Source organism: Micropterus salmoides, unplaced genomic scaffold, assembly GCF_014851395.1.
Source record: "Micropterus salmoides isolate LMB-PRFRI ecotype aquatic unplaced genomic scaffold, ASM1485139v1 Ms_hic_scaffold_6, whole genome shotgun sequence".
NCBI lineage: Eukaryota > Metazoa > Chordata > Actinopteri > Centrarchiformes > Centrarchidae > Micropterus > Micropterus salmoides.
This window is the reverse complement of record NW_024044348.1, coordinates 24,825,536-24,847,495: the sequence shown is the minus strand read 5'-3', so window position 1 is coordinate 24,847,495 and position 21,960 is coordinate 24,825,536. Positions and strand designations below refer to the sequence as shown.

At 42.2% G+C, this 21,960-nt stretch overlaps 3 protein-coding genes across 7 annotated transcripts; 2 read left to right on the top strand and 1 right to left on the bottom strand.

Moving 5' to 3' along the window:
• Positions 1–2,175: 2,175 nt before the first annotated feature.
• Positions 2,176–6,417, top strand: acta1b (actin alpha 1, skeletal muscle b). The gene is made up of 7 exons (XM_038702244.1): positions 2,176–2,327; positions 3,260–3,396; positions 4,019–4,343; positions 4,676–4,837; positions 5,335–5,526; positions 5,631–5,812; positions 5,980–6,417. The coding sequence occupies exons 2-7, from the start codon at positions 3,268–3,270 to the stop codon at positions 6,121–6,123; spliced, it is 1,134 nt and encodes a 377-aa protein (XP_038558172.1). The 5' UTR covers positions 2,176–2,327; positions 3,260–3,267; the 3' UTR covers positions 6,124–6,417.
• Positions 6,418–7,723: 1,306 nt separating this feature from the next.
• On the top strand, positions 7,724–12,483 carry ccsapb (centriole, cilia and spindle-associated protein b). Of its 5 annotated transcripts, none has more exons than XM_038701139.1 (5): positions 7,724–7,810; positions 8,616–9,004; positions 9,104–9,220; positions 9,785–9,999; positions 10,074–12,483. In XM_038701139.1, exons 2-5 carry the CDS (start codon positions 8,650–8,652, stop codon positions 10,254–10,256), a joined length of 870 nt encoding a protein of 289 aa, XP_038557067.1. In that variant the 5' UTR covers positions 7,724–7,810; positions 8,616–8,649; the 3' UTR covers positions 10,257–12,483. The 5 variants fall into 5 exon arrangements, with proteins under 5 accessions (XP_038557067.1, XP_038557064.1, XP_038557063.1 ...); XM_038701136.1 differs by having other exon boundaries at positions 8,175–9,004; XM_038701135.1 differs by having other exon boundaries at positions 7,726–7,810; positions 8,122–9,004.
• A 160-nt stretch (positions 12,484–12,643) lies between these two features.
• On the bottom strand, positions 12,644–18,827 carry rab4a (RAB4a, member RAS oncogene family). The gene is made up of 8 exons (XM_038701141.1): positions 18,671–18,827; positions 17,846–17,926; positions 17,448–17,562; positions 17,091–17,153; positions 16,808–16,962; positions 16,466–16,561; positions 15,193–15,346; positions 12,644–14,794 (listed from the first exon to the last, which is right to left on the bottom strand). The coding sequence occupies exons 1-7, from the start codon at positions 18,684–18,686 to the stop codon at positions 15,231–15,233; spliced, it is 642 nt and encodes a 213-aa protein (XP_038557069.1). The 5' UTR covers positions 18,687–18,827; the 3' UTR covers positions 12,644–14,794; positions 15,193–15,230.
• Between the last annotated feature and the right edge of the window lie 3,133 nt (positions 18,828–21,960).

Here is a 21,960-nt window from a genome sequence, read left to right as displayed (position 1 = left end):
CCTCCTCTCCTCCAAGTAGACTCTCCAGGAGACTTCCTTGAATCTCCTCCCCCTCAGCCCCTCTGACCTCCCCTCTTTCCCTCACTCCCCTACAACTGCCAGCCCCTCTACATTTTAGGCGCTTCATAGGCCCTTGGATTCCAAAATGGCTCACAACAAGTGCATAAAAGTAGCTCTACCTTGCTCTGTGGCCCCTCTAATCCACAACCCCCTCCCATATCACACACAGAGTGTGTTACTTTCAGTCTGCACCCGTGCAGCCCTCTCCTTTTCAATCTCCCTGCAGACTGAAGATTTCCCTCCCTCCCTCATCTTACCCTGTTTTTCTTGACATATTAATGAAACATTGAGAATTCCCTCTAATAGCGTGCAAAACTTGCAGCACCAAATGATGCAACTTCACATTACTGCTCAAATAAAAACACCTGATTGAAAGTATGAAAGACATAAAAATGTATTTGCTTATCATTCACTTTTCTCTTCCACCTGTTCCTCTCCATTAACCTGTATTTACTGTCAATACGTCATATCCAACCACTTGCTTTCTGTTGTCTGCTATAGCCTAATGAGGATCTAGTTCATGAAAGGTTATATATTAACATTTATCTGCTCTTGCTTGAGTCCAGCTTTAGGTTATGATGTGAGAGCACAAAACAAGTCACCTGTTTGCACAAACAATTAGGTCCAGCACTCCCTTATCCGTTATTTCTTCAATTGCTTCCCTCTTTGTAGAACATTTAACTTTCTGTGACAAAAATGTCACGAAATAAAAAGTTACATTTTCCAGCATTTCTTGTTATGAACATACTTCATGAAGTTCCAGATGCTAATCCACATTGATTTGGTCTCATTTTCTATTTTTTCCTGCAACATTAGCTTTCAGCAAAGGAATCATTAGGTGTCATGCATCTCTCTCCCTTGATTTACCAAATGAGGTATTTTTCTCTACACTTCTCCCTGTTCCTCTGTCATTCCTCACTTCCGTAGAGTTTATTATAAACTCTTTGGCACCTCCTCTTCCGCTCCTTCTGGTCACTCAATCATTCACTCACACAAACATCCATGTGCATGCATGTACACACACTGACTTTGACTAGTTTCTCACTCCTACATGCACACAGACACACATGCACATGTGCACTAGCGCCCCTCCTCCAGTAGAGTTATAATTAATCCAACTTCTCCAGTGACAGAGCAGAGTAGTCCCTACAGATAAGGTTTCAGCTGTTGGCTGTTTCAGTGGTTCTTTCCTTATTTATTCAACACGGCTCAGACAGGTCTGTGTGAATGCCCGGCCACGTGGTCTGCAGATGAGCAGATTTTGATTTAACTAATTGTTAATGTGTGGATGAAAACATGCCTTCTGTTGGATATGCAAGTGTTGCATAATTAAAAAATGGATTCCAGTTTGCAGTCGTGTCTGTGCACACTCACCAATAATCTTTATGATTAGTGATTTTTATCATAAGATGTGCATTCAAATAAGGCTGCAAACAAATGCACTTACATAGATGCAAAAAGACCTCCAGTTTTGTACTCTTGACTCTGTATTGGGCTCATTGTTATGCAAGCTGGAATCAATCAGGCTACAGTTAATCAATTACAAATATTCTACTTCAGATTGTATTACTGAGATTTTATGACTGGACCGATGAAGCACACATTTAAGTTTACACAGGGTGTTCCTCCTCAGCTTTTATCAGTCTTCTGATTTATTGTATTGATCACTATAATGAATGAATTGAACTCTTAATTGGCACTTTTAGGCTGCAGCACTGTTCCTGGATGATCTGTCAATCAGTGGTTTGGGCTCTGGCTCTGTCTGTGGTCTAAATCTGTTCAGATGAGGGCAGCATTTTCCCATTTTAAGGCTGGATGAGGCCTACTAGCAGCAAATCTATAACCCTGGTTGGTAGCAACTGGCGTCTCCCCTAGAAAACCCCCAGTGGCCCGCTGGCTCCTTATACGGCCCTCGAGGTGGGACCGCGTGGCTCGATGGGAGGTCAAAGCGACAGTTCCATATATGGAGCGCGCTCTCTCCACGTCGGGGGCGCGCAACGTCACTCCTGATCCTCTCCTGAATCCTGACTGATGGAGCCCCCTCCTTCCCTCCAGGAGGCGCGCCTTCTTTCTGCACCCCCCACCCACTCCTCACCATCGGCCCATCAGCGTCCTAATATGGCAGAGGCCCGGGATGGGCCAGTGCTGAGGTTTGTGAATGGTGGAGGTTGGGTATATAAGGTGGACAGGGAGCAAGGAGGATTGTAGCTGGTTCAGCAGCAGCACTGGTTGGGTCCTTCTCTCCGAGCCGCAGACACACTCCTAAGGTAAGACCCTGCTAGGACCGCCACTCCTGAAGCCACACAGCCAGGTTTGGGACACCAGACTAGGCCATAGCCAGAACAACAGCATGGAGCATCTACTGGAGCAGAAGTTAGGCAGGACTGCCAAGGACAGGAAGCCTAGGACCAGATACTAGTAGGGCAACATGGGCAACTCCACTGGAGGATAGGCTAGACTGAAAGAGGGGCCTGCTACTGAAGGAGAAGGAAAACATTTGTAAATATAGGAATACAGTGCGAGACAGGAGCAGCTCTTGTCTAACTTTCAGGTCTGGAAATTGAGGATAGATAGATAAATTAAAAGACAAACCAGATAAAGTTGACTGATTGACTGTCTTCAGCATCTTCATAGGTGTAACACTGAATTCTGAAAAGGTGCTGATGCAGCAACACGCAATGCGCCTTCAGACCAATTAAAAAGCCAAGATAGTTTACCTGAGAAAGGTGATAATAAGACAGATTTTGCCTATAGGCCTACCTGAAGTTTAGCAGATCTTTATTATTTTTTTGCTGAAGAGGTCGCATGGGTTTACACTCGCCAAATTAGAAGAATATAAAAAGCAAATCATATTCTAGACTCATCAAATTCAGACACGAAGGAAAACTAGTTTAGTTCCGTATTCTTCATTTTAATTAGGTTTATATTGGTTTGTGCGTCATGCGCAATGGCCTGATGTCAGTGCGCCACGGATGCATTTAGGGCAAGGCACCGGCCTGATCATGTTCAAGCTCCAGTAGGCTAAATGTTACAATTATATTTAATCTTTTTAGTCTTTACGATTAAGACACATCGTGTGAGCTTGCAAGAAACAAAGAGTTGAAACAATGTGTTAGTTTGGAAGTAATTTCTGTCACATACAGTAGTTATGTTTCGCCATGTGGATCTGAACTCTTTCTCTTCCCTTCCTCTGTTACAGCAGCCAACATGTGTGACGACGATGAGACTACCGCCCTTGTGTGCGACAACGGCTCCGGTCTGGTGAAGGCTGGCTTCGCCGGAGACGATGCCCCCAGGGCCGTGTTCCCCTCCATCGTCGGCCGCCCCCGTCACCAGGTAAACATCAGAGGAAGATCCCCAAACAATAACAGGAGAGACTAATTGGAAGTACTGATTTTAGGTTATGAAAAAATCAATTTCACAATTACTGTAATAATTAGCCTACACCTCAGCCAACCATTATCCAATACCTAGGCTACAGAGAAAAACAATTTGGTTTACACTAATTTTTACAAAAAAGAAATCAAATGACGTTCTTTCAGGCAGATGTACACTATTTTGGCAGATATGTCCTACAGGAGTGTATCTCGCATTTAACTGAGATTTTAATATTTTAGTGTTAGAATTTGTTGTTTTGTGAAGCAGGAAACTATTAAGCGATAACAGTGTGGCAGTATTATGTATCCCGAGCCATGTAATTTTGGCCCCTTTCCCCAGCAGCAATGTGGCCTTTGACTCTTTGAGACTAAATTAGTCACAGATGAATTGAGAAACACACACAATTGCTCTGCCTGTCGCTCTGTGACACGCGCTGTCATTTGCCACATTCACGCTATGGTCATCGTGCCTTTTGTACCACACAGTAAAGACTTTAATCTGGCCGGAAGAAGGTCATACCTCTGTTTGGATTATTTGAGACGTAACCTTTCCCTTATCTCGTCCTCTCTTCCCCCTTCAGGGTGTCATGGTCGGTATGGGTCAGAAGGATTCCTACGTCGGCGACGAGGCCCAGAGCAAGAGGGGTATCCTGACTCTGAAGTACCCCATTGAGCACGGTATCATCACCAACTGGGACGACATGGAGAAGATCTGGCATCACACCTTCTACAATGAGCTGAGAGTGGCCCCCGAGGAGCACCCCACCCTGCTCACTGAGGCCCCCCTGAACCCCAAGGCCAACAGAGAGAAGATGACCCAGATCATGTTTGAGACCTTCAACGTCCCCGCCATGTATGTGGCCATCCAGGCTGTGCTGTCCCTGTACGCTTCCGGCCGTACCACTGGTAAGACTGACAGCTTCCAAAACATGCATAGGCTAATAAACAAAGAGATGTTGTAGACTATAATGTAACTGACAAGTGTAACTGATGGTATAACAATGTCAACACATAATATAATTTGAGCTATTGATGCGCCAATTTCCAAACGCACAACTTTTACGCACAGTCGGCCAGCCTTTCTGGGACTGTTTACGCCATTATATGGCCCATATGGAATATACATTAATTGTGTATTTGTAAATCCTCCTTCAAACACCCACTTTAGCCGTAATTTTACGCACAAAACTGAAACGTTTGAGGACATTTTACTAAACACTCGCCTTGCCTCTCTCTAGGTATTGTGCTGGATGCTGGTGATGGTGTCACCCACAACGTCCCAGTCTATGAGGGTTACGCCCTGCCCCACGCCATCATGCGTCTGGACTTGGCTGGTCGCGATCTGACCGACTACCTGATGAAGATCCTGACTGAGCGTGGCTACTCTTTCGTGACCACCGGTGAGGAACTCGGCCTACTCCACTAACAAAGCAGCTGAAAGAAAGAAGCACTACTCAACCTTTTAGGCAGATATTATCTTGCAGATTATAATATAAATTATTATCATTCCTTCATATTTTGTTTCAGCAGCAGTTTTGGAACAGTTTGCTATACATAGTCTAAACACTAAACCGGATCGATATCTGACCATTTGATGACAATCTTGCTTAAAGAAAAATGCTATAAACTTGTGTAATTTAATAACATAATGGACACAACGTTGTGGCATATTTCTGCCTGTGTAAAGTATTAACATTATTATTAACACGAACAGTGAAAAGAGGATGCAGCTCTGTGTTTAAGGAAAGCAAACCATTTTCAGCTTTAGACATTTCTGTAACTTCGAGTACCTTTCGTAGTTCCGCCCACCTAATTAGTTTTCCATTACGCACACACTGTCTGTGGTCTCGGCTGTTTGCCACTCTGAATGACATCTCATCAACTTGCCCACATACAGCCGAGCGTGAGATCGTGCGCGACATCAAGGAGAAGCTGTGCTATGTGGCTCTGGACTTCGAGAATGAGATGGCCACCGCTGCCTCCTCCTCCTCCCTGGAGAAGAGCTACGAGCTTCCCGACGGCCAGGTCATCACCATCGGTAACGAGAGGTTCCGTTGCCCCGAGACCCTCTTCCAGCCTTCCTTCATCGGTTCGTCAGATAATCCTTCATCTCTCATTACGAACAACGCTGGCAATTTGTTCCAGGCTCGACACCCTCCCTCCTTCTAACACTTGTCTCTCTCACCTGACCAGGTATGGAGTCTGCTGGCATCCATGAGACCGCCTACAACAGCATCATGAAGTGCGACATTGACATCCGTAAGGACCTGTATGCCAACAATGTGCTCTCCGGTGGTACCACCATGTACCCTGGTATTGCTGACCGTATGCAGAAGGAGATCACTGCTCTGGCCCCCAGCACCATGAAGATCAAGGTACACAATAGGACAACCAAAACATTACAATGTGCTTTATGCATAAATTGATAATTACGCATACATTTAAACTAACCCTAACCCTAATTCACAATTTATTAAGTATTAGCATTAATTAATGGCACTTTACTAATGCATTTTCTCCCCCTCCCTCTCCTCCCCTCCAGATCATTGCCCCTCCCGAGAGGAAGTACTCCGTCTGGATCGGTGGCTCCATCCTGGCTTCCCTGTCCACCTTCCAGCAGATGTGGATCTCCAAGCAGGAGTACGACGAGGCAGGCCCCAGCATTGTCCACAGGAAGTGCTTCTAAATCCCCCACCTTCTCCAGCTTCTCCATCATCTCCATCATATACACCACCAGCTATCTGGAGATCAAGCGAGAAGGAGGATCAACTTCTGCGGCACAGCAACACTCTGCTGTCAATGGACTTTCTGTCTGGGCTATTGACTTTTATATGCATGTTTAAGCCTTTTAAAATGTGCATATTTTATTGCTGTCTGTTGTCTGTGCTGCACGGAGAGAGGCTGTGAAAAACCACCACTGAACCATGCATCCACCCAAAAAAACTTTAATAAAAAAATAACAACAACATGTTGCCCAACACATGTGAATGTAAGTGTATATACATATTGATAACTTATTAAAGTCCATTATTTGGTATTTCTGACCCTGGCCTTGTTTTTCTATTAGAGGGAGGGTTGTAAGAGAGGTTGAAAAACAAAAGCTTTGGTGAAAATTACAATGGAAATAAGGGAGGATTTCCAGAATTCAAAAGGTGTTATTCAAAAATAAATTTGCCTTCACAATGCTAAAATAATGTCATCATAAAATTCAATAGGAATACCAGCTAGAATTGGGGGAAGATCGGGGGAAATTAACCGAAATCATCGTAACAATTAAGCCCAGGAGAAGCTTAATTGACTCAGCAGTTAAACATACACCTGAATGACACACAGCCTTCCCATAAACCAATCAGCTGATCGGGGGCAAGGGGAAGTAGGCCTACAAAGAGGTCGATAGGGGTGTTGGCACAGCTCCCTGGATCATTGTTAGATGGGTGAGAGGGAGGGAGATAGGTTGGCTCTCTTTGTACCATCATCCACTGCTGGCCGGGGGCTGCTGGGTGACAGAGGCTGGGTGACAGGCAAGACTTCAAGCTCCCACAGTCGGAGTTTGACTTGCCAGGAATGTGCCTGGGCAGCAGCAGCTCCACTTTAGACCGAGCGGATCAGTTGCCTGGGACACCCGACACCCGGCTCTGAATCCCGTTGAGCTGCCTGCCCTGCAGCCCCGACCCCCAGACCATCTTTAGACAAAACCAGACCCCGTGTACAGTGGGGCATCTCCGCAGCCCTACCTTATATGCATAAAAGCGCAGCAGGTTATCTGGGTGTGGGATTAGGATCTGGGCTTAAAGCACAAAGGAGCGTGCTGGGCGCGTCTGAGGCGCGCACCACCCTGTGCCCACATCATTTACATCACCCCATCGACCTGTTATGTAGCCTATAATAAGACACCCATCATTCTTCTTCTTTTGACACCCGCATTTGAATTTATGGCTACATGTAGCCAACAGATAGGCCCACAAAAGGCAAAGTTAAGTGCATACATGAATAATCAGCTGGGTATGGTACTTTTTGAAGCCATTAGTGGCCAATTAAAGCACTATCTATCCTTATGTATCAAGCAACAAGTTACTAATTCAAGCTTTTTTGCGTGTTGAAGCTGCGCATAGAGTCTAAATAGCCTACAATAAAACAAATAGGCTAGTCTTTTCACCCTCTGTTACTATCTGATATAAATAATTATCAGCCAAATGGTTCATAACCGCCCTGAACGCATTCCTGAAATCCCAGCCCGGAGCCACCTGTTGCGGGTGTGTTTGGCTTTTTAAAAACGTCTTGAAGCGGGCGGAGCTAAGAGACGAAGCCAGTGATTACAACAGCGCCGTGAACGCCATCTGTTCCGCTCTGCTTCCGTGCAATCCGACTCCAGTGTAAGTATATTTATGTACACAAAATTAGACTCTTTCGGGCCTAATTGTCTTCGGTCAGGCATTGCACTGTTGTAGATGAGAGTGGATGGATGCGATTTTACGTGTTCTAGGCTATATCTGCAAGCGCTGACAGGCGATTATCGGCACTCCATATTAGCATATGATTAACAGATATCTATAAATAACACTGAGATTTTTGTCATGAGGAGGTATTATGGAGCAATAGGCAACTGATAAACCAAAAGTCTTGATTGGTATTTTAGCAATAAGGAAAATAAGGTTGTAATGTTGTATCTCAACATGTTTTAAAGGAGTGTTTTCGTGCAGTGACTGCGGCTGACCTTTAATTTGGAATATTCAACAGTAACTGCAGCCAATCAGAGGAGGCGATGACTGCTACGTCATCACGTTCAAGAACTCCCTGCCGTCAGCAGCGTTGTAACGGTCGATCAAATTTATTTTTATTTTTTATTTTTTTTTCACAGTAAAACGCTGATTGAGTAACTTTTATCTTCGTCCCCAGCCCACAGAGCCGAGCTAACCCGAGTTGAGGCGGAAGTAGGCGGGTGCTGTAACCGGGGGAAGCCGCCCGCTGCTCTGCCATTGGTTTTAACTGTCTCTGCATTATGGTTTAAATGTCCGAGACCAAACAGAGCTGCGTATGAGACAACGTCGTAGATAGTTGTTGGTACTTATAATAACGCAACGTTTTTGCAATGTAGTAGATATAACATATATCATTGACCTGTTATACGTGTGTAACAACGCTAGTTTTTCAGCGTTGTGGTCTGTTGTGGGATTTCAGTTGAAAGGGAAAGAGTTGTCCAAAGGTTGACAAGATGGTGACCAAGAGGATCCGCTCGGAGTACATGAAGAAATTCAAAGACCCCAAATGGGAGACTTACACAAAGTGTTACGAGGAAATGCTTAAGTACAGGCTGACCCGCAGGCTGCTGGAACACACACACAACCCCTGGTTCTGGGCTGGCTCCGACACCGATTCTGACTCTGGAGGGAGAAGCCCCCCTCCTCCCACTAAGAACCAGGTACGATGTGAGACCAGCAGAGACAGGACAGAGGCTGAGCTGGAGGAGTGTGAGGGGGCGAGGATGGACAGAAACGCAGGGCCTGTACCCAGGCTTCCCCTTCAAGAGGAGGAGGAGAATGTGTCTGCTCGACAGTCTGCAGTCCATGGTAGAAATCTGCTATAAATATGATTGAAAGACTGCATAACATATTGGGATGTATGCATGTTACTCTACAGTACAATATGATGTTGTTCACTCCTATCAGGCTCACAGCTTGAAGGTGCTGGAGAGACAAGAGGACCAGAGGAGGAGAGAGAGGAGCAGAGAGCCAGCAGCAGAGGCAGTAAACAGCTGTCAGTCCCTCACAGGGAACAAAACAGAGGTAATTCATATATGCAAATATGCATAAGCCCCTGAGAGTGAGTCATGGTCAAAATGAAAGAAACAAGGAAAATTTTAAATCTGGGATGGGCAAAAGGGTGATGACAGAGTCTGGCCTCGAGAGGATAACCGAAACATAGAGAATACACTAAGCCACTACACTACACACTCTCAAAAAATTAACCTGGCTTTACACCGATTGGGTGACTCAAGGTATCATATTTCACCAACACTTCTTGTGGATACAACTGTTAAAAATGAATGTCCAATATAAATGATAATGTGAAAATGAAAGTATGTAAGTAGCATGGAAGGCCTGCTGAAGTTCTTGTTCGACTGCTTTTGTTTAGACAACAATTAACATTTGAGATGTTTACTTTTTGTTAAGTGAAAAACATGTTTACATACCTTGAAAAATGATTAGTATTGGTGCTGAAACTCAGGTATTTTGCTGTCTTCAGTTTCACTCTTTCCCTCCTAAGAATATGGTGATAATATCACACTGTGAACCAGGTACCATAATATTCTGCTGCTGCTTTAACCTGTCTGCCTTTCCTATTTGTAGAGAGAGACACTGGTGAACCACAGCAGAGTAAACCTAAGAAATCCTCAAAACAAACCTGGCGCTCTCAGCGGGTTAGACCTGCGCCAACACAGCAGCCCAGGGAGGACGTTAAGGACAGCAGACATCCTTTCGCTCTGTATGGTTCAGGAGAGAAGGATGCAGACATCGCAGGCAGGAAGACGCACAACGTTGGCCCTGCAGCTTCCACTAATGAGGTAATCTGTCTGCCTGCTCTGTAGATCTGTATGCGGCATGTGTTGGGACTGAGTTATGTTTATTTTCCTGGCAGATCCATGAGTCAGCTCTCCGTGCTAAGATGAGGCGGGAGGTGGAGCGTCAGATCCAGACCCAGAAGACCGAGCGCCGGAGAGCCAAGTCTGCCGACTTGGACAAGGCCAGGAAGGTGGTTCCACCAGAATTCAATCCCTGGCTCACTGAGTACATGCGCTGCTTCTCTGCTCGCTCCCGTTAGGACACACACACACACACACACACACTCAGCAGAAATACTTACATCAGGGTGATTCCAGACAAAACCACAAAAATAAAGCCATTATAGCCCTGAAGTTTAAACACCCATAGATGGGGGTGGATTGATTCATACAAAGGCTGCTGAATGTGTATCACTCTCACATTCATGATGTAAACTGACAAAACCTTGAAATTCACTGTGTGGCTTAATATTTTTTATATAAATCAATTGAATATATACATTAATCAACATTTTACAGGTTAGAGGTGACTCTCGAAAGAAATTGTTTGAAAGTAAAAGCGCAAATAATGGATAGGTCTACCATATACAGATATTTTGATGAGAATAAAGAGTCTAAAATACATTTTACAGCCATATTTTGATGTAGTACCTTTAAACACAGCTATATAATGTGTCCGTATTTGTTATACAGGGATATGAAAGCACAGTTGACTCACACAGGGGTAATGAAGACATGGCAGCATGTCTGAATCATTTGTGTTCTTAAAAACGCTGAGATCAAATGTGAGACCACGAACACACACATATACACAAACCCAAACACACACAATCAAATAGTTTGTTTTACAAAACATTGTTTTAACAACAGCAAGCTGACAGTACGACGTATTGACTGACATTCAGAAATATGACAGTGGACTGGTTCTTATAGATTTGGGTTATGTTTCACTTTATGGATTGATCTTAACGGACTTGGCTTAGCTAATAAATAGTGAATCACTGTACTTAAAATCACAGTTGTGTGATGTTGCATTTTCTCATGAGCCCATTGACACTTTAACATGCTATTGACTTAATGTTTAGCAACAACAAGTGTTTTTGTTATTTGGTTGTGTTAATGTGCGTTTGTAACAATCAACCCGGTGCTATCGTAGTATGAAAATAGATGCGAGTGACATTTGAAGCCATTGGATGTGTTTCTTTTATACAGTCACTGGTTATTTTCAAAGCATACCAATGTAAGGTTTATTGTTGAGACCACATTTCTTTATCATTATTGTTACTGAATATGCTTTAGAACCAAAAGTGGAACCGTAACAACACTGGACATGAAGCAGATTACCTTAAGTCAGAAACTCACGGGTACATATCGCTGCTTTACTGCTTAAAGCAACACGTGCTCTAAAGCACGACCAAATCAGACAGCACTTTGATAATCCCTCACCTTTTTATTTTTACAGAATACCTTGCTAACTATTTAGGTTTTCATGTAATTTGTTCATCTTTTAAATCTGTGTATATATGTTTGAACGTTTATGTGAATGTACTGAACATCAGATAATGTTTTCACTCAGCGTAACACAGCCTTTGTGTGATGGGTCTGGGCTCTTCATCATCAAAACCATCTTGGTTTCATTGTGTCAGCAATCACGATAAAATCAGCTCTGTGCCATAACGACAAGTTTTTTTTCCTTTGCAATTATAGATATAGTTGTTATTGATGTAAATATTGTGCTGAAAAAAAGGGATGGGAGGATTGGAGGTGTGTGCTTTACATGTGGACATTTTTATAAATCTTCATGTTTTGTTGTTGCAACTCTGAGTTCAGACGGTATTACATTCCTCACTTTTAAAAAGATTTAGTTTTCCAGTGTTTTTAATAATATAATATACTGCAAGATAGTTCAACAACAGATGTGATGTTTTGTGCAATATTATTATTATTTAAATCATTGCATTTGAGCCAGTGTGTGTGTGTTTTTTATTTGGTGAACTCTGACAATCTCAGAAAGCAGGAGTAACACCAAATTTTATAGTTAAGATTCTTTTAATGCTGTGGATACATTATACTTTTGGTGAGGAAATATTTTCCTTTTACATTTTTTTCTTGGTTTATTTTGTTACATAAATATTGCTTTAGAACAGGATAGTGCCTTCCCACTTAAGAATTTTAATCAGGGGGAATGAAGAAGAAACAGAGATTATGACCAAAAAGACAAGTCCTGAAGTTTTAACTTTTGACCAACTCCACAGCGTAGAATCTGGATTTAGTGAAAAAGGAGAGAGTCAAATCGTGGGCATCTTAATACAATAGAATTAATCTACTTTACTGATGACATAAGAGGTGTAACAATCTCACGATACATTTTTATTTTTACATTTTAGGCTTGTAACTTACTGTGTGAACATATTTTAAATGATTTAGAGGAAAAGAAAGTAAAATGATGTGGTGCAAAGCTTTTAATAAATCACTTTTCCACCTGTTCGCTGTGATCTGTTCATCTCTACCAAACTACACAAATTACTCAGAAAATCAAGAAATGAAATCTCTTTAAAAGGAAGACATCTAACATCAATAACACAATGGACCATCTCCAAAAACGTGGATTAAACCATCAAAAAACTGCTTTTCAAAGACAACGCTGTATTTTTAGTATTTTTTATTTTAAAAACATATGCCTTTATCATCCACAATAAATTAAAAATCCATGATTTTCATAATGACAAGAGAAAAACAGACACACATAAATATAAACTTGACATAAACACAAGACAGCAACCTGATGTGGATCAGCCAAAGCCATTATCAGACCAGATTTAATGTGAAACATTTCTAATGTGCTTGATTTAAAAGTTAAATTCATAATTTGTAAGGGGCAAAAATGTAGAAAATAAAAACATAACAACATGATATGATGCTTGAATACACCAACTAACACGCCTCTAAGCCTAAATCAAATAAGTGTCTTTTTGTCAAGAGCTTTATGCGGCTGAACTGTTTCAAAGTTTAAAACAGGAGACATAAAAGTGTCTTCGGAGACAAATAAAAAAATTTTAAACACACATCAGACAGTTTCTCACCATTGCTAAAAGTTGAAATGCATTCAGTTAGTATCACCCCTCTGCTGGCAGCAGTCAGTGAGGTTCATGTAAACAGGCATCATTTATAAATGAGAGAGCGCGAACTGGAATCCTTTGGATAAAGACGTCAGATTAGTCACTTAACTGAATGGTGCCATTGTAAAATAAAATATGACACTTTTACACACACACACACAAACGATTTAAATGAACTATAACAGGAGGCCAAACGTATGCTCGGGATATGTCAGGCTGCTTCTGTCTCTTTTTTTAATCTATGAGCTTGGACATGATAAAACTGCATTTTCCAATATAAATGTGTTAGTCCGTAATGTGATTCACATCAGCTTGTCCCATTTACAAATAAACAGCATTGCTGCAAACAGTACTGTCCATCTATACTGCTTGCAAGTGGCCAGTGTATTGAAGCTTAACATGATAATAATAACAATACAGTGGAGCAAGAAACAGATGCTGGATATGATCTCTATTTTAATATACACATAATATCTCTTCATAATGAAATACTCTGATATTCAGTTTGAGAAAACATGCGTCAATCTCTATATACATAAACACTGTACAGTGTATAAGATGCAGGAGAGATTTAGAAAGGCAGAGAGCTATGTAAAGAGATGGGCAGGTAGACAGGTAAGCAGACGTGTAATAAGGTAACAGACGGAGTGATGGGATGTAAACGATGGAAGAAATGTAGGGATGGAGGGTGGTAGAGGACAAAGCGTAAATTTGCCAGCTGGGGGCACTTTACTGGGAGAAAGTTTGTGAGAAGGGAGTGAAATATGCATACAGGGAGTGCAAAATGTGTAGTCAGTAGACTGTTAGTGGTGTGTTTAAAACAACGAGGATAGGAGCGTTTTAAAATATGTATGTGGTATAAGGGATAATTCAAAAATTTGAGAAAATTGTTTTCTTGCCAAGAGTTAGATGAGAAAATAAATACCTCATGTCTATGCGCAAAGTATCAAGCTGAGGCCAGGAGGCAATTAGCTTAGCTTAGCTTAAAGACTGAAAGAAGGAGGAAAAGGCTAGCCTGGCTCGCTACTAAATAAAATAATCCACCTACCAACACTTTGAAGCCAACTGATTAACATGCCTTATCCTGTTTTAATTTGAACACAAAAAGGCAAGACAGCAAGTGTCCCAAAATGTAGAGTGTTACTTTAAGTCGTGTAGCTGGAAGGTAGACGGGGATGAGTGACAAAATGAAAATGTACTAAGTTGGGCAGGAAGCTACGGAAGCACATTGCATTCCCCAAAGAAAATAAATTACGAGATAAGGTGTCTGATTTTTTTTTTTTTGGTGAATGCAATGCGCTTCTGTAGTAAGCAGGTAAAGGCAAGTAGAAAAGTAAGAGAGAGATGGAGAGAAGTTACACGTCAATAATTCCCACCCTGATTGGAGGGCTGGGGTGGTTTTGGTCCAATCATGGAGCAGAAAGTAGGTGGGTCTCTGGTTACCTTGAAGATGCCCAACGTTCTGAGAGTGGGGGGGGGTCGTGGCTGGGAAGTCTTTTTTAGCTCTCTGCAGGTGCTGCCATTACAACGAAGGTTCAAAAGGTTCCGAAGGTTCTGAAGGTTCCGTGCGAAGGTCAAAGGTCAGAGAGGAGTCACCAGCATAGCAACCTGAACCCAAGGTTGTTTGGGTCCCCCGTGGCTGTTCTTCTTCTGGTTTTCACAAGCCTGTCTGAAACACACTTCTCACACACACACATACACACACACACACACACACAGGGAGAGAAATAAAACATCTTAATGAAATAAAGAACTCCTTTAAAACAGATTTATGTCTTCAATAGGAAGGAATGGTCATGGGACTGCGAGACAAGCTGGGGAAGTCAGAAAGTACTGAGAGACTGAAGCTTTGTGAGTTTTGGTATTTTCATGGGATATGTTGACAATGACAAAAATATTGAATATCGCCAGCCTTATCGTTTAAGTCACTAGTAAATGTTTACCAGTAGGAAAATCCTCTTGAATAACCTTAATGAAGGCATCCTATGCTTCATTTCACATCTGTTAAAGTTTAGACCAAGTTCGAAGTAGCAGCAAAAAACGTATGCCCTTAAAACCCCTCCACCCCAAATTTCACCTTGTCTGTGTGTGTGTGTTAGTGGGCGCGTGCGTCCACTAGCAGCCGCACTCCTGGGTGCCCTGCGGCTGAGCACGACGGGGAGAACGAAGCTGACGTAACGCAGCGTCCCCATACTGGATCCCTGAACCCATCCTCTCTGGATCCAGCTCACCTGAAACAAAGAGAGACACAGGATGATGCAGAGACGAGCGTGAGAGGCTGGGGTTCACGCTGGGATCACTAACTCTGAAGAGATGGTATTTTTTAAGAAATGCAGTTTATAAAAAATTACACTAACAGCCAGTCATTGTCACTGTACAAAAAAACATCGTCATTAAACAAAAATCCATCCATCCATCCATCCATCATCAACCGCTTATCCTGCGTACAGGGTCGCGGGGGGCTGGAGCCAATCCCAGCTGACATCGGGCGAAAGGCGGGGTACACCCTGGACAGGTCGCCAGTCCATTGCAGATTAAACAAAAATAATTAGAAAAATTAGACACTATGGCTGTATTGGAAACTGCCTACTATATGTATGTACTGATTTGTACTAAATGTCGTATAAAAACGAAATCAAAAATAAACGGATGTCGTTCTGTTTGGAAAAAATCTCCAGTATGCTTTGGGTCTAACCCGGGTACTGTGTCCCAAAATGCAAAGCGTACAGTCTTTTAAAAAAATAAATAAAAGTAATCTTTATTTAATTAGGCAGTCCCAACAACCACAAATGCAGCTAGCTAGAACGTTACGTTTGTTACAGTGGTACTCCTATTGTTTACTTTCACTTTCCAAAAGCAGAAACCGGCTAAGCCTGGCCTAGCATACTGCTAAATAAACCAATTTAACGTTTTAATGCGACAAACTACTATGAAAAGCAGTATGTACTACATTCAGCAGTCGCAGGTAGTATGCGGTTCAGAATACAGCCGTAATAAGTAATTAATTAAATGTTAATACCAAGTTTAGTGTCAGCTTAAAACAGATGTGTAAATCCTCTTCTGCTACATCCCTTTGTAACTCTGGAGAACTGTGAGCTCATCTGGTTTGCCACTAATTTCTTATCTCCTCACGAGACAGTTGTTTCTGTTCTCCTGGAACGATGGTGAAGGTTTATGGGGTCTGGGCTCGTGAGGGAGATAAGTCTGTTGACTTTAACCCTGAAAATTGTCTCTGACAGCTGCTACAGCGTCTGGAGTCACACCTAAAAGCCGAAATGTTGATCCTGTTAGGACAAGAAAGGATTTAGAGTCTGGGGGTTTGGGTTACAGGTGAGGATCACAGCTCCTACCTGACTCTATCTTGTTGAGGATTTTCCGAGCGCACTGAACAAAGGCCTCTTCAACGTTCTCCCCAGTCAGAGCGCTGGTCTCCAGGAACATCAGCTCTGACACACACACACACACACACACACACACACACAGACACAGACACACAATAACAATACAATAATCAATTCAACAACCGCAGTAAATTGCAGTAATTTCCGAAAAATCAAGGTGCTAACGGAGTATCCAAACATGTCGTTCCTCTAACAGCAATAGGTAAATGCCTGGATCTCCCTGACTACTGAGATGAATAATTTCCTCAGCTGTTGTTAGAATCCCACTTGATCACAAATTGTTGATCCTACCGTTCTCCTGAGCGAAGCGCGAAGCCTCCAGGAACGTCACCTCTCTGTCAGCGTCCAGGTCCTTCTTGTTTCCACACAGGATGATGACGATGTTCTGACTGGCCAGCATCCTGGCATCGCTCAACCACGTGGTCAGAGCGTTGTAAGTCTCTCGACTGCAGTGCACAGAGACAAAGAGACAGAGAAGAGGAACAAGTTAGAAAGGAGAGGGGAGATGGCAAAAAACTAGATTAACAAGAGTGACTATGAGGTGATCTGAAATCATGTTCTGTGGCTGATTTACCTGGTGATATCATAGACCAGCAGGGCTCCTGCTGCTCCTCTGTAGTAACTCCTGGTCACAGACCTGACACACACAAACACACACACACATAAGCTTATAGCCACAATGAGCAGGTGGTCAAATATTATATGGTAACCTGAGGGCCATGAGGCCTGAGGGACCCCAATGAGTTCCCAAACCTTTTCTTTCTATCATTGCCCCCCTTTGATGCACAGGTGAAACTACTGAAATAAACAATGCCTCTGTTACAGTAATTGCAATGTATTGCATAAATAAATGTGATACACATAAAGTAACAAAAACAACCTTCCCAGCTGGTAATTAACCATGTAGAGTTATGTTGTGAGTTTTCCCTACCTGAACCGTTCTTGTCCTGCAGTGTCCCAAATCTGCAGCTTGACCATTTTGTTGACCACGTTGATGATCTTAGAGCCAAACTCCACACCAATAGTGTGGTTAGATTCATCCTTGACTTAAAACAAATAAAAACATGATATGCTGCCATTATAACTGCAATACATAGTGATGGCCGGCAGTGTATCTTTTCTGTGAGGAACAATGATTATCGTTACCCAGACTTCTCTAGAGACACACTGTTTTCTCTGAACTGCAAAAAACACAGTGTGAATTACTACTTAATTAGGATGTAAGCATTGTCTGAAGAACCACACTACAGTACTGCACTTCATTAGAGTTCAGAGCAACTGTCTCTTAACAGTAAATAACAAATGATGTGTTGCATCTTCCTGACTTACATCTCTTCTCTATGAACTGGTGCAGCAGACAGGATTTGCCTGTTCCAGCGTTCCCAATCACCAGGAATTTAAACAGGAAATCTGTTCACAGAACACAGAAATAATGGAATATATATATACACACACACACACACGATCTGTCTACTGTTACAGCAATCAGGACTGTCATAAGTAGAGCCAGACCAATACACGAGTTAGTACAGTTATGTATTAAGAAATTACAGTAATTTATGATCATGTAGACAGTGTCATCTGTCCTAATTGGATTTTATAAGCATCAATATGAGTCTGATGCATCCAAAAAGAACGTAAACCATAATCAGTTGTGGTAATATGAAGATAACATACCTCATTCCCCCCACAATTAAACACACTAAACACTGACATACATGGGTGGTGGCGGGACTGGACGGTTGTATCCCAACTACACTTCAAAATTACCATCCCGATATAAAATTGGTGAAGCTAGGACATCAATGACCTCACAAAGCATTTGTTTTCACCTAAATAGGTATGTCAGATCTTCATGTCAGCTCCATCATCCCCAGACCCCAGGTGCCAGCTTCCTGTCTGCTAACCCTCTGTGAAAGTTGATATATGTTGTCTTCACAGCGACAGTAAACTCCGCCGTGTCACCTCCGTGGTATTACTTACGCTGACATGGCATTTTTAAGGCCAGCAGCCTTCACCAGCGGCTCGGGTTAGCCTGCCCGCTATCTGTTTACGATGAGAAAAAGCTATCTCGACACACCTGCCTCATCCCCTCTGTGGCTAACGTTACATGAATAGGTTAATGGTGGCTACTTGTCAAAACGGCCTCCTTACCGTATGACTCCGACATCGCCACTGTGGCGTTTTGACAGCAAAAATGAAGGGACAGAAGTAGGGAAAATAGAAGTTGACAAATGAATAGCTAGCTAAGAAAAGGAAAATAGTCCTGTTGATGATTTCCGCGGAGTCCAGCTAATTTTCCCCTCCAACTTCCCGTACGTGGTTCGTATTTTCAAAATAAAAGCCACCTAAACGGTCCGAGCGTTGCAATGTCTTCAGCCTGCCGCAGGGTGGTGCTGTTTGACCAGCTTACATTGTTTCGACATTTCATCACAGATTTTACTCAAAATGTGTCGAAAGTATCTGACAAGCATTGCTTTAAAGTAACATTTAAATTGCCAAATGATATAAGTATTGTAAATAAAATGTATATCACAATGTAGACGCAACGAGACTAACCTAAAGAAGACTGGATGATTCACGGCTAGGAGGAGTTGTACGGTTTGGAGGGCGATTCAAATTACTTTGAGACTCATTAATCTTACAAGGGACAAGTAGTTGATATCTCAATTGGCATCTCCTGTGAGAGTTTGTGTTGTGAGCTGAAGCAGCAGGCAGCTCCCCAACGAGGGATGGGCTATGCCGCCGAAGGGGAAAACTAGTGATGGTGCTGGGAGTAATGACAAAAAGTCCAGACAATCTGAAAAAAGAGATAGATCTGACAATGGAAGTGGAAGTGAGAGTGACGAGTCCCAAAGCACAAGGAAAATGCCAAGATCTGAAGAGGAGGGTGAATTTAGGATGATAGTTAAATTCAAAGATAAAAGTGACAAAGCCTTAAACCCACTCAGACTATCGGAGGAGCTAAAAAACAAAATGGGAAAAGTTCTAAATGTGAAAATGATGATGAATGGGAATATACTTGTTTTTTGCAGAAATGATAATCAGAGGTTGAATGCCCTTAAAGTTCGGCATTTGCTTAACAGGCCTGTTGAATGTTTCGTTCCTGGTCAGGCTAAAAATGCTAAAGGAGTGATCTATGTAAGCCTTGAGATAGAAGAGAGTGACATCTTGAAGAATTTAAAGGGAGCTGAGGTTGTAGCTGTACGGAGATTCAAAGAAACCGGTAATGCTGTGCTATTAACATTCAAGCAAGATATTGTGCCAGCAAGGGTTAGCCTTGGATATATTAGCTTGCCAGTGAGACAGTATATTCGTCCCCCACTGCGTTGTTACAATTGTCAACGCTATGGCCATGTAGCAGCAGCATGCGGAGGGAAAAAAAGATGTGGGAAGTGTGGAGGAAGCCATGACTTTATTCAATGTAAAGCTGATATAGTCAAGTGCTGTAACTGTGGCGGAAATCATGTATCTTCATTTAGGGGGTGTGAGCATCATGTTAGAGCTGTGGGAGTAGAGAAATTGAGAGTTGAAGGCAAAATATCATATGCAGATGCCCTGAAGAAAGTGAGGGGAACGGGGGAACCTTCCAGACAAGTGGTAGTTGAAGTGCCTTCTGATTCCCAGCCTGATAGGGAGAAAGTGAGGCAGATTGTGGGAACCCAGTCATTCCTGGCATTCATGGTAGATGTTCTGTGGGCAGTTAGAGACCAAACCAGAAGATCTGACGTTATTAAAGTGGTGGTGGATGCTGCAGAGAGATTTCTGGAAGAGGCATGTATGGGTCCAGAAGAGTTGCACAAGTATATGAGACAGAAACTGGAAGTTTACGAAAGAGGTAGGGGAAAACAAAAGATCACTGACAGTAATGAGGAATGTACTGGGGGAAGAAACATGGACATAAATGATGATAGGTAAATTGCTGATGTTTTACATCTTACAATGGAATGCACGGAGTTTGATGGCTAATGGACAGGAACTTAAGAGATTTGTTGATGAATTTAAGGATCTACCAGAGGTGATATGTATTCAGGAAACTTGGCTTAAACCATGCTTAGATTTTGTGATTCCTGGATATGAAAGTAACAGATATGATAGAAAAGGAAAGTCTGGGGGAGGGTGTGCAACATTTATAAGATCAGATGTACAGTATCAAAATGTAGAGATAATGTCTAAACTAGAATGTGTTATAGTAAGAGTCTGGGGACAGCACAGGTGGATTAACATAATAAACATGTATAATCCTTGTTTGCAAATAAATCTAAGCGAGTTGGAGTGGGTTATGGAACAAGTAGGGACACCGGTCATTTGGGTGGGGGATTTTAACTCTCACAACCCTCTTTGGGGTAGCAGAATAAAAGATAATAATGGGAGCACTATAGAGGAATTTATGGACAGGTGGAGATTAGTTTGTTTAAATGATGGCAGGCCAACTAGATTTGATATTAGAACAGGAAATGTTTCATATATAGATTTGGCATTAGCGTCCAGTGAACTAGCTAGGGTTGGAGAGTGGGATTCTTTGGACAGATATACAATAGGGAGTGATCATTACCCAATATTATTGAGGTTTGGGAAAACTTTATTGAGTGAAGAACAGGGTAACCAAAACTTATTTAATTATAGTAAGGCAGATTGGGCACTTTTTTCTGAAAAGTGTAACAAAACTATAGAGGAAGTAAATGAGGAAGGGACAATAGAGGAATGGAATAGCAGCTTATGTGAAATAATTATGAAAAGTGCAATTGAATCTATCCCGATAAAGAAGTGTTCTAAAAGGAAAATTAGTGTGCCATGGTGGAACAAGGACTGTGATAAAGCAGTAAGAGACAGGAATTGCGGGTATAGAGCATTGAGGAAACATCCAACAGAAGATAAAGCAGTAGAATATAAAAGACTGCGAGCCAAAGCACGCAGAGTGATTAAGACTGCAAAAAAAGAGTGCTGGAGAAAATACTGTGGAAAACTAGGGGCAGAGACTGCAGTAACAGAAATATGGCGGGCAGTACATCGTATGGCAGGAAGTAATAGGAAAAGGAAAATGCCAGTTTTAGAGGAGGGAGGATTGTTTGCTACAAGTGATTTGGATAAAGCAAAGCTATGTGAAAATAGCTTTAGAGCTGTTCACAGTGGAGCTAACATTGGTGAAGCAGGTATAAGGAAAAGAAATGAGATATTAGAGCAAAATCGATACAAACTTGAGATAAATAATGATAATTCTGATGTGGGTAATTTATTTTTCTCATTAGAAGAATTGCACAGGGCAATTGGAAAAGGAAGGAAAACAGCCCCGGGAAAGGATGGTGTTAGCTATGAGATTGTTAAGAATCTTAGTGACAAAGTTTTGGAGGAAATCTTGGCCTTAATGAATCACATATGGCAAGAGGGAAGTCTACCTAGCACATGGAAGCATGCACTGGTGGTTCCAATATTGAAACCAGGGA

What these genes read in the sequence shown, in the direction of transcription:
- acta1b (XM_038702244.1), top strand. Translation starts at nt 3,268, where the DNA reads ATGTGTGACGACGATGAGACTACCGCCCTTGTGTGCGACAACGGCTCC. An exon ending in TCGGCCGCCCCCGTCACCAG is followed by an intron (nt 3,397 to 4,018) that starts GTAAACATCAGA and finishes TTCCCCCTTCAG; the next exon opens with GGTGTCATGGTCGGTATGGG. An exon ending in CGCTTCCGGCCGTACCACTG is followed by an intron (nt 4,344 to 4,675) that starts GTAAGACTGACA and finishes GCCTCTCTCTAG; the next exon opens with GTATTGTGCTGGATGCTGGT.
- ccsapb (XM_038701139.1), top strand. Translation starts at nt 8,650, where the DNA reads ATGGTGACCAAGAGGATCCGCTCGGAGTACATGAAGAAATTCAAAGAC. An exon ending in TCGACAGTCTGCAGTCCATG is followed by an intron (nt 9,005 to 9,103) that starts GTAGAAATCTGC and finishes CACTCCTATCAG; the next exon opens with GCTCACAGCTTGAAGGTGCT. An exon ending in CTGCAGCTTCCACTAATGAG is followed by an intron (nt 10,000 to 10,073) that starts GTAATCTGTCTG and finishes TTTTCCTGGCAG; the next exon opens with ATCCATGAGTCAGCTCTCCG.
- rab4a (XM_038701141.1), bottom strand. An exon ending in CCAGTTCATAGAGAAGAGAT is followed by an intron (nt 17,563 to 17,845) that starts GTAAGTCAGGAA and finishes ATTTGTTTTAAG; the next exon opens with TCAAGGATGAATCTAACCAC. An exon ending in CTGGTCTATGATATCACCAG is followed by an intron (nt 16,963 to 17,090) that starts GTAAATCAGCCA and finishes TGTGCACTGCAG; the next exon opens with TCGAGAGACTTACAACGCTC.